We start from the raw sequence: 13,871 nt of genomic DNA, 5'->3' as shown, positions 1-13,871 counted from the left end.
CCTTGCATGACTTGGATTCACTTTTTCATAATCCCTTGTTATATATCCACCTTTACGCCATGCCCAATGTAATATAAAAAATTACAAGCTTTGAGTTGTACTAACCATGAACATAATCTAACTTTAATCTAATTTTCCCCCCACTTTTTTTAAGTACATATACACATGTATGAATGCGTAATTTTACGAACTATAAAATTTATAATGGGTCATGGTTCGAACTTCGAAATAATGCATATATTTTATAAAAAACGCAAAAAACATGAATAATCCCTATATTACGCGGGTTAAAGTAGCAACCTTAGCGTACGCAGCGCCGCCTGTGGCGGTTTAATCGTGCGACTCATTTCGGGACGTTATCAGAAACGGAGTTTGGTCACAGAATTCTGTGGTTTGGTCTCCTTATAAATTCTAGTCTTCATGTTCATGGTATTATCTATGTCTAATCTTTATTAAAATATTTAAAATATTTTTTCGACCGTGGTATATTTTAGTGTATCGAAAGACGAAAGACGAAAACCGTGAAAATTGTAAGAATTTCATGATTATAACGGTGATGACTTATTATGTTAATAACCATTTGTACGCTGCTGTAAACTATAAATAAGCAAGTAAGCTAAGCTATACAATTATCAATTGATATAGTTTTAACTTTTAAGTCATTGTCATTTGCCACTTTTCCAGCTCAATTGAACTCAAATCTCAAAAATCTGAGTTATTAGAAACGACGAGTACTAACGGTTTTGGTCTTCAAACGGTCAAACAAGACTTATAGTTTTACAGAAATCTGAAGACGCACATCTATTATCTACTCATCAAGTAAATATTCTTGAGTACATGCCTATTATACGCAAAAACTCAATGGTGTAATTTTCGATTTGAAATTATTACTAGTTATTACTTATTATATATTTTGAGTAATATTAGGGTTGTTAAATATTTTTGTTTAAATTTATTATTAAATAATAATTTAAAATTACTTTTATTGTAATATGTCCTTTTCTTTTAATAATAAAATGTAAAATCATACAATATTATGTTCATAATAAAATGTATTTATTTAATATTTTACTAATAAATTAATAAACAAGTTTAGTAATTTTCTTAGTTCCAATTAGATTTAATTTTCTACTTTTAAGGGGTTAACAATAATCAAAAATAATTTATTTTTTTAAACAGGGTTAAATTATTTTTATCTTATACCGACATGAATAATTAAGATTTAAAAACTATCAGGTCATTAAATTAATGTTTTTTAGTTATAGTTGGTAATTTTCATTTTAATTCCTGTTAAATTTGTTATTTATATTCAAATAATGGTTACTAAAGTCAAAACTCAATTAAATACTGAAATTTTTTTGAATTAATCAAATAAAACTATGAATTAGTTTTGTATTTTATCATTATATTTTAAATACACATTTTGCTAATCTATTAAAATAAAAATGTCATAATACCTAATTACACATATTTTTAATTTTAACATAATAATATATTATTATTTTTAGAAAATGAATGAAGATATGGGATTAGATCTGCAAAATAAGGCTGCACACATAAGTTCATTAAACAAAACTCCAGCCTCTATTGTACAAGAGTATGCGGCTAAAAATCGCCTTGTTCCTCAATATGATCTCATACATAATGGTATTGCTCATAGTAAGGTCAGCTTTAAGTATAGCTTAAGTATGGGTGATTATGTAGCTGTAGGTGAAGGGTCTTCCAAAAAAGAAGCTAAACATGTGGCTGCATTAAATCTTCTTAAATTAATGATTGATGATAAACCCCAATTATTGAATACTGATTTTAAACAATGGGATTTTGATAATCATGTGGTATCTCCATTTGATAACAATATTAAAGTTAATGCTGTTGGACAATTGAATGACATTTGTACAAATAATAGACTAGGATTGCCTGAATTTAATCTAGTTAGAGAAGAAGGACAAGCCCATGCTAAATTATTTACTATGAGTTGTCAAGTAGCTAAAATGATTGAAACAGCAATACACAAAACCAAAAAACAGGCCAAACATTTGGCTGCTGTTCAGATGGTAAACAGATTAATGTCCATTGACAAATCACTAGTTATGGAAGGGGCATCACTAGGATCAGACTCCATGAAAATCGTGGAACAAGTTGAACTTCTCAAATCAGATCATTTAAAAAAACCTATGCCTATGGATGAAGATTTCACCAACTATCATTTGCTTTTTAAAAAATCTGAATTTATTAACTCGGATACACTAGATAAGGTTATGAATCAGTATCGCAAAAATGGTGAATTGGAAATACCTGAACCTTTTGACGTTTTATATAAAATTGTCACTGAAAATGAAATGAGCCTGACTTCAGTACCCGTAGAAGAAATGTTTGTTGATGTAGCACTCAAAAAACGTAATTGTATACTTATTATAGAAAGTGTATACCCTCCTATTATTGGTGTGGGTGAAGCTGATACCATTGAACAGGCTACATATATTGCTGCAGTAGAGTTACTTCGTGCAATTTGTATATTATTAAGTTGAAGACATTTAGTTTTATTCTGCCATAAATCAAACTAAATACCTATAAAAAAAAAAAAATGGTTATATCTTAATTATCATTACTTATTTTCATAAAATATTTAAGATTTATTTTGTCTGTCCTAATTTTATATAAACATGATTAGAACTTATTTATTATTATACAAATATTTTTATTGTTTTTATATACATAAGTGCAATTTGAATAAAAAAAAAATATGAGGGTGCTTAAGATCAGAATTCTTAGGGCGTTATAATTAAAATTAAAATTAACCATTTTAATTTTAAAATAATACTCTTATATCTGGTTACAATCTTTATATATATATATATACAGTGATCTTTACATCAATATAAACTATAAAGGATGCTAATTTTTAAATTGAGATTACTAATACCACCCAAGCATTCTTTGAATTGCACCCATGTTTGTATAATGTACCACATTTATTAAACTCAAGTTTTGCATTAATTTTTTACCAATATAAATGTTATGTTGTTATTATTATTTTTATAACTGTTTTAAAATTGTACCTATAATATATTAATACATTAATAAATATTATAAACATTTGTATAGGTGTTATCAATTTAAAAAATTTAATTTCTTTTACAATTTTGTAAATTATTTTTTCTTTTATGATCATAGTTATCTATTTGCAGGTAACACTATTAAGTGTTACCTACTTGGCATTTATCTACTTTTTACATTATTTTTAAAAAATTATCAGAATTTTTCATTTCAAATTGCCAAATTATAGTAGAACCACACTAGTCTATTTTAATGGGACTGGGGTTGTCGATTTATTGAAGATTTGATCAAAAAATAAAGACATACAAGAATTAAATTACTTACAGTTTTTAGCCTCATAAAGGTTTTTGGTTATTTCTGCTTTTTCCATTAAGAGGATTGAAAGCAGTAATTATCTGTCTTTATCTAACACAAGTTGGTTATTTGAATGTAAAGTAATATCAGATGCTAAATGAATAATAATAAAAAAAAAACATCATAATTGTAAAACCTAGGGCTAAGTATACTTGGCCATGATAAAACCATTATGGTCATAAAAATAAACACACATTACCAATGTAAGAATTTAGATCATGGGAAGAATTATCAACAATAAAAAATCTAAAAGAACAGTGGTGGCTCGTGAGATTTACATAAGGTAGTGCACAAATAATTTTATGAGATACTTATGTAGGCAATTAACAACCAATGCATGATAGTGCATTATTGTTTTGACGATTAACATTTGAGATGGCAGAGCGAATGATGCAATATCATAAAAATATAGCAGCGTAGCACAAATTTGGCACAATTTGGCGTGCACCAAATGACCATGTTTTACTAGGAATATCTGAAAAAAAAATATCTGGGAATGAATGATCCCCCTGCTGCATTTATAATTTTTTTAAAACTACCAGTATCGATGATATAAAGTATAATTACTATGATAAATATATCCATTAAAATTTAAAATGTTGGGTACCAGAATCTTTTAAGAGGTAAGTATATACTTAATGTACTTAGGCTGATAACTTGGTTATTGAAACCTTCAGATCTAATATGAAATAATAATAATAATTAATAAGCAATAAAGATAAATATCATATACTAATATGACATTATGGGAATCTGTTTAAAGTTGGATGTGAGTCACAACCATAGATATTCTTTAATATCTATGGTCACAACACAGAATCATGAAAATAAAATTAAAATCTGCTGAATAGTCAACAATTTACTCCAATTACACTGTTTATATAATAGCATACTGCATAATACTTACATTTATGATTATGATCAATCAATAATTAATATATTTTTAAGTGTTTCCAAGAACTAACAATTACTTAATAAGTAATAATTATTAACAATGTTCTATAATAGTAATTAAATGATATAAAACATCAGTTTATAAATAAAGTTTGTAATAAAACAACCTTGATTTGATTAGGTTGTACTTCAATTAATTTATTCTTTAATTTTTTGTTAGTTAGTTAGTTTATATTATAATTAATAATATTACCAATGACCACTTCTTAATAATACTTCGATTTTTTTCTCCCGCAAAATTTAATCACAAAACTATTTTATTAATTATCTTGTTATAAATTATAAAAATAATGTAAACTAGGAAATATATATTTTTATAAAACATAAAAAAAAAAATCACACAATAATAAAAAAATATACCCAAATGAAATAACAAAATGTTAAATACATACTTTACTAAATATAAAAATATAGTAGGGAATAAAAAAAAATCCATATAAAATATTAATTTTAAAATAATAATAAAAATTTGTTATAAAATAGGTAATACTGAATTGAGTAAAACAAAAAAGGTTATTGCATTTGTTTCACAATAATTTTCCATAAACTATTGTAAAATGTCAGTTAAAAATTGCATTTTGGTTTTCAATAATCATATGTAATGCACTTATATCGCGATTCATGTCTGGTATTGTACCTTTGAAATCAATTAAATCAGGCATTGGCATAAGAGTTGGAGCAAAAACGGTGCTTAGATTTTGAGCAGTCATTTTATTTTCATCTAATCGTAAAGTCACCCTAAAAATAAAATAAAAGGATTAAATATGAAATTGGAAATTATGCATGATATATTTTCACTTCTTTAATAATATTTTAAATTCAAAAACATCAAAAATTACTTGAAACCCCCTAAAATGCCCTAAAAAATGAGAAAAATGACCTTAAAATTATCCAAAAATGAAAAAATAAAATTTTTTATTCTACTTTAAGAATACCTAAAAAATATTTGTAATAAAACAAGCTTCGTACAGAAAGCTTCAGAAAAAAATGCTAAGTGCAGCGAAATCCCAACCCAACTTATGAATATTATTAAAATACATAAACATAATATAATCTATTCAAGCTAAGAAATGTACTCATTAATGAGATTTTTTAGTTGGGCTATAAATTAATGATAATAATCATTTACCTGTGCAAATGAGCCATTAAATAGCTTAAAGTGTTGTAGTGTGCTGGAGGCAATTTTTTCAAAGCAGTTCTCAACTCGGCTAATCTTTCCCAAGACATTTGAATTTCTAAAAAAAAATAAAATGTTTTAAATATACTAATCTAAAAATTAACATGTTTACCTACCTAAAGCTTTTATAACTAAGGGATGAACATCATATGTGATTAATGGTATTGGAAGCAATCTGAGGTACATTTTTAAAATACTTGCTACTACATGAATATTTTCATAAGCTTGATCATCCATTATTGTTCCTTTACCATCTGAAAAAAATTATTATAATATATTTTAGTAGCAATAATATTTTTTTACAACTGTTCTAGAACAATTATTTTTCTAAAAATGAAATTTTTTATACTAAAATTTATACAAATAATTGTTTAAATGTAACTTTTGAATACATAAAATTATAAATTAATTGAAATCCTACCTTTATCTAAGGCTAATCTCAAACTATCCATTTCTTCTTGAAAACCAGATACTCTGTATATTCCTTCAACAGACATGCCACGCCTTTCAATTTCTTCAACACATTTGTCTACAACAAACGGTCTATTTGTTTTATAGGCCTTAACATGAGTAGTTAAATCAATACCAAAAACGCCTCGAAACAATTTTAAATCTGGATAACAATCCGGTGGCAACTTTTCAGAACACTTAAAGTGTGCACTGAAACCACAATCTAAAACAATGTTGATTGTAAATAATAAATTTAAAAAACAACATCTTAACATTTATACATACCTTCACATTTTACTCCTTGCTGAGTAAAACCCCATAAAAAATTACTACACAACTCACACCAATTAAGTCCTTTAAAGTTATGTGTTTTAAAATTGTGAGGTTTGTCGTAATCCACTACTTCTTCACAATTTAACTGCCTTGGTTTTAGTTTTTTGATTGTTTTACGTTTAAGTTTATTTAATGTCATATAAGGGCTTTTCTCATAACTTATTAAGCTATGCATTAAATAGATGTATTTTCCAGCTTTAGATTCCATATACAATGTCACCTATTATATAAACAAAACTTATATGAATTTAAAAACAATACAATAGAAAAATGATTTAATTTAAATCAATACAAACAACAATATTTCTATACTCTAGCCCACACAAGAAGTTAATTGTTTCGCGCATGTAGACTGAAGGCAACAGTCGTTCCATTACACTGTTTCCTCCACTTGTGAGTATGTGGCGTATTACGATATGTCAGATAGGTGAAAGATGCTTGAAATCGGACACGTTTTGACCGGGAGACAGTTTATTTTCTCTCGTGAACCAAAGTATAGGAATATTTTAATATATAAAATAAAAATATATATTTTAAATAAAAGAACAAAAAACATCATGAAAAAGCTATACTACAATTAAAACAAGTAAACCTAATGTCTGATACTGATACAATTGACTAAATCAAATATTAAATAGCCTATGCCATATTAATAATATTATAAAATATAAACCATATTAAATTATTAAAAATCATTTAACTAAAATATACAAACAATTCATAAGAACACTAACTAAAATGTATTAATTTATAATTAGATCAAAAAGATATATATCGGACTTTATCTAAGTAGGTAAGTATATTTCTTAATAATTATGAAAGCTAAAACATTTTATTTAATTAAAACTTAATAACTTTTTCATTTTTTTAAAAAGAGCATTTTTATATAATTTACAGTAGAAGTATTCTAACCTTATTTTTACTTAAAATATCATATAATTATACTTAATTTAACTTACCAAACCATCTGCAACAAGATCATTAATTGTATTGAAACGTTTTTGTGACACATAATGCTGTCCGTCATAAAATAATTTATAATGATGGACTTTTCCAAATATTCTAAAAAAAATGTAAATGAATAAGTTTGTTTATACTTAACAGCATATGAAATCATTATTAAAATTCTGTTTACTTTAATGACAGTGTATACATCTTATCGTCTGAACTGGTACTCAGTCGTATAAGATAGTTACCATCATCTGTTAACAATGAATTTGCTTCTTTATGATTCATTGCTCCGTGATATTCAAGACCGTAGAAAAATGGACATCCAGACACAGCGCTAGGTGCAAATACTGGTTGAGGCTTAGGGGATTCTTGTTGGAGTTTGTAAACTATAGTAATGGTTGTAAATATTTAATATATTGCATTACTTATACTATTTACTTAATATGAATACATACGATCAGGTTTCCAAACAATGCTGATAGGAGATCCATTTTCATCAGTTACTGGAGTATCTGTAAATACAAAAATGATGAAATTACATTATCTTCTTATTTAATATATTTGTTCATTATAATAGAACCAAAATGACATTAAACAATTAGTTTAAAACATATTGACAAAAATAATAATTGGTTATGCTTACCATATACTTCTTTACGTTCTTCTTTCTCCATTGGTTATGCTCCAGAATAATAATTACGATACACTAATTTTACATTATTAAATCTAAAGCAAAGTTTGAGTAATGTTATGTAAATTTGTTAAATGATCATACATTATATTTTTTTTCTTTCTAGTTAAGTACTAACAAGTGGTAATTGACACAGTAACATAAATAACTGGGATATTTTCAAATAAAATATGAGCTAAATGCTAAAAAACATTATAAAAAAAACAATTAAATATTAATAAAAATTTTAAAAAAAAATGTGAATACCCAATAATTGGCTCATACAGAATAACTAATATTCAAAGATCATAATATTCTACTTCATCGAGTATTGTTAACACAAAGTTTTTTACTTATGGATCTGCACAGTTCGCAGTAAAAAAATTTCAAATATATTATGTTTATACTCCTCTTCATAATTTACTGAATCACCTTATCACAGACTACCGATTTAAGAATAGAGTCATAGAGAAAGTATTCTCTATGAACCAACGATATTATCTATGATTGTGCACAGAATGTAACAGTTAAACAGTATTATGAATAATATTATATTATGATTCTTAGACTAAATACTGATAAGAGCAATCAAGACTGATGACAACAAGAGGTAAAAAATAAAAATTATACACCTATAAACTAGTATAATTACCAATTAGTTTATAGGTGTATGGTGTATGGTAAAAATGTAATCATAAGGATCTAGATCCTGAATTTCATAAATTTATCTCAATTTTTACGTAAGATATCTTAAGAACTCAAAATAAATATACCTATATTAATATTTATATTTTAATTAGCTAATATTACTACACAAACGTCACAAACTCCTTTACGTCATACTCATCACAGTTCGTAATTTACTACATTCTACAATATAATAATTTATTGTTCTATACCACATAATATTATTCAAATGTGTAATGGAAATGTTACCTACCTAATATATCAAACGAATATAATAATAAGAAATACAAAGTAAAAGTTTATGGAACATTTCTGCTTTTAATACTTTTATTGTTTAGAACAATCATAATGATAAATATTACTAATTACCTACCTACTCTAGTCACTATAGAAAAAGTTTAAATATCACGGGTTTTTAACATCATACTAAAAGCAAGACGTTTTATTACGGGAACCTAGACATTAGCAGAGAATGATAGGTATTTTTTTATAAGTACATTATAACTTATAAGTTATGCCATACAAACCTACTATCTTCCAATACCATGTCGACCAAAAACGTAGGTACGGAGTTTAAATCGTCTTAATCTGCGGTTCCATTTTAACTTTCGGGGTTGCAGGCAAACCCTGATAATTAGGGCTCGGGTTTTTAAGCATAATAAGCAACTAAAAAAACACGCGATTGTTTTAAAAAAGAAGTATATACGTTTTTAAAAATGCAAAAAAAGAAATCATGATTAAAAGTTAACATGAACAAGTTATAAAAATGAATAAAAATAAATTGAAAAATCAATAGGTTTTTGAAATTAAAAAAAAAGAAATAACTTCCATGTATTTCCCTAGATTTGCAATAGTAAAACTGACTATTGTCCGAAAGAATATTTTTAAACATAGAAAACGAACTATAATATATATCCACTGAAGTGATCAGTCATACTTCATACAAGAGGTTTCATTGTTTCAAATTATAACACTAACTTTAATTAAACTTAAATTTTGAAATGGTCGTTATAGATGCTATAGGCACACTGACCGAATAGGTACTGAGGGGCGAGGGCTATATTAATTATTATGCATTTATGCAGATCGATAATCTATATTCTATACGTCATTTAATAATCATGCCGATAACGAAAATAATAATAACCCAATACCTATAATAATAATCATTTAGTCAGCAATCTGGGTTTTTACATTTCTTATTATTTTTTGTTATTTATTCCAATAGCATAATAAAAATATAAAAAAAGTCGGCAAGTGGGTACCGCTCTGCTGTACATTAGGGGGTGGGGTAGACCTCGGACTAGGGTAGATTAAATTTGAATGCAATGATAAGTATCATTGTATACGAAAAACGATTCTGAACGGAGATGATTTGTCAGTCTATAATATATTATAATTAAATATTGTCATATATTCTATTTTGAAACAAATATTCCGATTTCATAAAAATTTAAAACTCAAACGCTCAAAACATTTTTCCTATAATGACTCTTAAAATTTTCTCTATAGCTTTTTGAAGCAAAACTTATGGAAAATCTTGTATTAAATTTTCTACTCTTAGCTACCTATACAAACAATTTTATGAATTTTGAACTACAAAATAATTTGCAAATATTCATGATTTTGACGAATTTTCGTCAAAATTTGAACTTCAAATGCTAATAAAAAAAAATTGTGCCTATGTATTCTTATAATTTTTTAATCACTATAATAATAACTTATGAGGATTTTTGTATTAAATTTTCAAGTATTTTGATAGGGCCAAAAAGATTTTATCGACACATAAAAAAACAATTTTCAGAAAAATTGAAAATTTCAGTTGTCTATAAGTAGCTCAAAAAAAGTCAAAATATTTTGAAAATTAAATCACGTAAAGAAAACGCGAATCTTAATAACTGGTAAAATTTTCAAGTATCTACGACTTATACTTTTTGAATAATAACAAATATTTAAAATCGTTTGAGGATAAATCGTTATCGTTACGCTATTTCGTTAAAATTTAAAATTCAAACGCACTTAAAATTTTTCCTATAATGATGCTTCGAGTTTTCTCTATAGATACTTGAAGGTAAACTTATGGAAAACTTAGTGTTGTATTTTTAATCCTTAGTTATAAACACAAAAAATTTTATGATTTTTCAACTTCAAATAATTTGCAAATATTCATAATTTTGACGAATTTTCGTCAAAATTTGAACTTCAAATGCTAATAAAAAAAAATTGTGCCTATGTATTCTTATAATTTTTTAATCACTATAAGAATAATATATGAGGAACTTTGTATAAAATTTTCAAGTATTTTGATAGGGCCAAAAAAATTTTATCGACCCTTCAAAAAAAATTTTTCAGAAAAATTGAAAATTTCAGTTGTCTATAAATAGCTCAAAAAAACTCAAAATATTTTGAAAATTAAATCAAGTAAATAAAATGCCAATCTAAATAACTGGTAAAATTTTCAAGTATCTACGACTTATACTTTTTGAATTATAACAAATATCAAAAATCGTTTGAGGCTAAACCGTTATTTAACGCGGTTTTGTAAAAATTTAAATTTCAAACACTCATAAAAATTTTTTGTCTGAATCCGGTAGAGTTTTTTTTACAGATATTTGAAGAAAAATGTATGGAGAACCTTGTACCAAATTTTCAAAACTTAGTTATAAAAGAAAAAAATTTTATGATTTTTCAACTTCAAAATTACTTGCAAATTTTCGCGTTTTCGACAGATTTCGTAAAAATTTGAACTATAAACTCTTATAAAAAAAAATTGTGACTAACGATTTTTAATTTTTTTTAGCTACAATAAAAACAACTCATAAGGAACCTTGTATTAAATTTTCAAAACTTTTTGGTCATCCAAAAATTTTTTATCGACACTTTAAAAAAAATTTCTCAAAAAAATCGAAAATTTCAGTGGTCTATAAATAACTCAAAAAAAGTCAAAATTTTTTGAAAATTTAACTATATACAGATACCACTGACATTAACATTTGGTGAAAATTTCAAGTATTTTCAGTGATTAGTTTTTGAATTACAACCATAAAAAAAAATCGATTTGGTCGAAAACTGGTTTTGCGTAAAAATTGCCGTTTTTCCGTCATTTTTTTTTTGTTTTTCTCGATTTTTTTGAAAACTGTTGGAAAATGTTAACTTTTTACCTCTATAATGCACCAAGGATATTCACTTTTACATCGGAAACCACCCCCATTGTTTGAAATTGGAGCATTATTTCGACTAGTTATGCTGTACACAGACACAAAAAAAAAAAAAAAAACAAAAAAAAAAAAAAAAACAAAAAAAAAAACATACATCATTGTAAAATCAATACATTCTTCACTCCGTTCAGAATCTAAAAACCACTGCTAGAATAATTGAATATCAATAAAAAAAGCAAAGTATTTACGTAAAAAAAAAAAAAAATGGCTTCAAAATGGAATCAAAATGACATGAAACGAATTTACGTATAAAAATTAGATTTCCATCTCGTATATAAATATTGAGTTTTAAAATAAAGAATAAAAAAAGTCGGGAAGGTGGGATACATAAGGTTATTTAATTTTTATCTGTGAGCAACAGTATACCATTGCTAACAAAAACGATTCTGAGTGAAGCTCGGTGGATAGCATTACATTATCAACAATCTATAATTTGTTTAGTAATATTTCTGGTAGAAAACGTCGTCTGTAATTTTTTTTTTTTTTTTATTATTGAAATCTTTTTAATTTACAATTAATCCCGACAATTATGTGTTCATGCTATAGGTAGTTATATAAAATTAAGAATATAAAACATAAAGATTATAACTTATAAGATAATATAAGATACGTTAGTTCCGGAAGACTGTACAATAGGAATATAATTATATAAAGCAATTAAGATTAATTAACTGCAAATAGAAAGTTAAATATTGAAATTATGAAAACAATTTTGTAATAATATTACAAAATGAAAATAGATAGTGATAACTATGGTTAGTAATAATGTTATATATATAATAAATATGTATATTATGTATATACGTTGGTATATTGATTTAGCAAGGAGAGAATTAAGAGTTGTTGTGAGAAGAGAGATAAGAGGGCTTATAATGGAATTAAAATTAGAAATGAAATTAGATAGGATATTGGAAATGTGGGTGGAAAACATTTTTTCTTCGTTTTTCGTTGATTCGGCATATGACTTATATTTTAGAGGGGTTTGAGTGACCGGAATCTTGATTGTTGGGGCACCTGGGTACGCTTTTTTTGAAGTGTTGTTGTTGGTTGTTTTGGAAAATTGTCGTTTCCTATCTTGGAACTTGATGAGTTTTTTGTAGGCCCTTATAATTTGCCGTATGGGCTCCAGAACATAAAGCACATTTCGCGAGTAGTTCTCGGGACTTTATGCAATCTGCAGTGAGATGAGTCTCACTGCATTTGATACAGCGAGGAGTGTCTACAGTACGACCTGGTATGACCGTAAAGTTAGAATTTCATGCATTAAGAGGAAAACGGGATTCCCTGGACTTTTCGACAGTGATTATGGAGTTTAGTAACTTGGTTAATTTAAAAATGTTATAGCTGGATTCAATTGGTTCAAGACTCACTGAAAACAGTGACAGTGGACTTTTAGTAACACGATTAAGAAAAGGGTGGACACATAGGACTAAAAGCCCAATTCCCAAAATTCCCAAAATTAGAGCTGTCTCGATATCTTTGACAGGGATCGAATGGTGAAGGTGCCAAATAACCGCTTGGGTTGGAAAGTGGTGGCGTGGTACGAAACTGCGAAAGTATGAAATGACAGGTTTGTTTTTACGAGATATTCCACCAAATAAATACTTTTTCTTTCGTTTCATCATGCTTAGTAGGCGACGAAGTAGAAGATAACTGACGGTTAGATGTGTCTTTACAAAACATAATCGGATTTTAATTATACGACATAACCATAAACATATCACACGTAATATACTTGATGACGAAAAGTTGCGATAATTGGTTATATATACATATTATAAGTACGCGAGTATTGTACGTTTGCAGTACAGTATGGTCTATGACGGTTATTGTGGAACTTGGTCTGTAAGTATTTAATATTATAAAATCGTGGAATCGTACGTTTTTTCTCATTTAAACGTTTTTATTTCAAGTACCGTTTCGAAAATCGAAAAATGACATCTTTTAAGTACCAGCTCAAGAACATTGCCTTTTAGAAAAGATGCTACACTTGATACTTTTGACCAAGTTTAGGAGGAGA

General features: G+C 26.6%; 2 protein-coding genes across 6 annotated transcripts; one reads left to right on the top strand and one right to left on the bottom strand.

Annotated features, from left to right (window-relative positions):
• Nucleotides 1–230: 230 nt before the first annotated feature.
• On the top strand, nucleotides 231–3,102 carry LOC114132048 (interferon-inducible double-stranded RNA-dependent protein kinase activator A homolog B-like). The gene is made up of 3 exons (XM_027997423.2): nucleotides 231–611; nucleotides 685–819; nucleotides 1,509–3,102. The coding sequence occupies exon 3, from the start codon at nucleotides 1,512–1,514 to the stop codon at nucleotides 2,526–2,528; it is 1,017 nt and encodes a 338-aa protein (XP_027853224.1). The 5' UTR covers nucleotides 231–611; nucleotides 685–819; nucleotides 1,509–1,511; the 3' UTR covers nucleotides 2,529–3,102.
• A 1,556-nt stretch (nucleotides 3,103–4,658) lies between these two features.
• Nucleotides 4,659–8,467, bottom strand: LOC114132073 (beta-chimaerin). 5 transcript variants are annotated; one of them, XM_050202585.1, is made up of 10 exons: nucleotides 7,920–8,467; nucleotides 7,732–7,788; nucleotides 7,461–7,662; nucleotides 7,285–7,387; nucleotides 6,278–6,545; nucleotides 6,129–6,215; nucleotides 5,964–6,071; nucleotides 5,659–5,796; nucleotides 5,495–5,600; nucleotides 4,659–5,103 (listed from the first exon to the last, which is right to left on the bottom strand). In XM_050202585.1, the coding sequence occupies exons 1-10, from the start codon at nucleotides 7,948–7,950 to the stop codon at nucleotides 4,926–4,928; spliced, it is 1,278 nt and encodes a 425-aa protein (XP_050058542.1). In that variant the 5' UTR covers nucleotides 7,951–8,467; the 3' UTR covers nucleotides 4,659–4,925. The 5 variants fall into 5 exon arrangements, with proteins under 5 accessions (XP_050058542.1, XP_027853257.1, XP_027853258.1 ...); XM_027997456.2 differs by having other exon boundaries at nucleotides 5,964–6,215; nucleotides 7,920–8,149; nucleotides 8,214–8,467; XM_027997457.2 differs by having other exon boundaries at nucleotides 5,964–6,215; nucleotides 7,920–8,002; nucleotides 8,214–8,467.
• Between the last annotated feature and the right edge of the window lie 5,404 nt (nucleotides 8,468–13,871).

Source organism: Aphis gossypii, chromosome 3 (assembly GCF_020184175.1).
Source record: "Aphis gossypii isolate Hap1 chromosome 3, ASM2018417v2, whole genome shotgun sequence".
Lineage (NCBI taxonomy): Eukaryota > Metazoa > Arthropoda > Insecta > Hemiptera > Aphididae > Aphis > Aphis gossypii.
The sequence above is the reverse complement of the archived record's forward strand: the minus strand, read 5'-3'. Positions and strand labels throughout refer to the sequence as shown.

Excerpts from the sequence above, each read along its gene's own strand:
- LOC114132073 (XM_050202583.1), bottom strand. The coding sequence starts at position 7,950 with ATGGAGAAAGAAGAACGTAAAGAAGTATATG. Across the intron at positions 5,797-5,963 it reads GAGATTAGCCTTAGATAAAG|ATGGTAAAGGAACAATAATG; the intron begins GTAGGATTTCAA and ends AATTTTTTTCAG. Across the intron at positions 5,601-5,658 it reads CTTAGTTATAAAAGCTTTAG|AAATTCAAATGTCTTGGGAA; the intron begins GTAGGTAAACAT and ends ATTTTTTTTTAG.
- LOC114132048 (XM_027997423.2), top strand. The coding sequence starts at position 1,512 with ATGAATGAAGATATGGGATTAGATCTGCAAAATAAGGCTGCACACATA.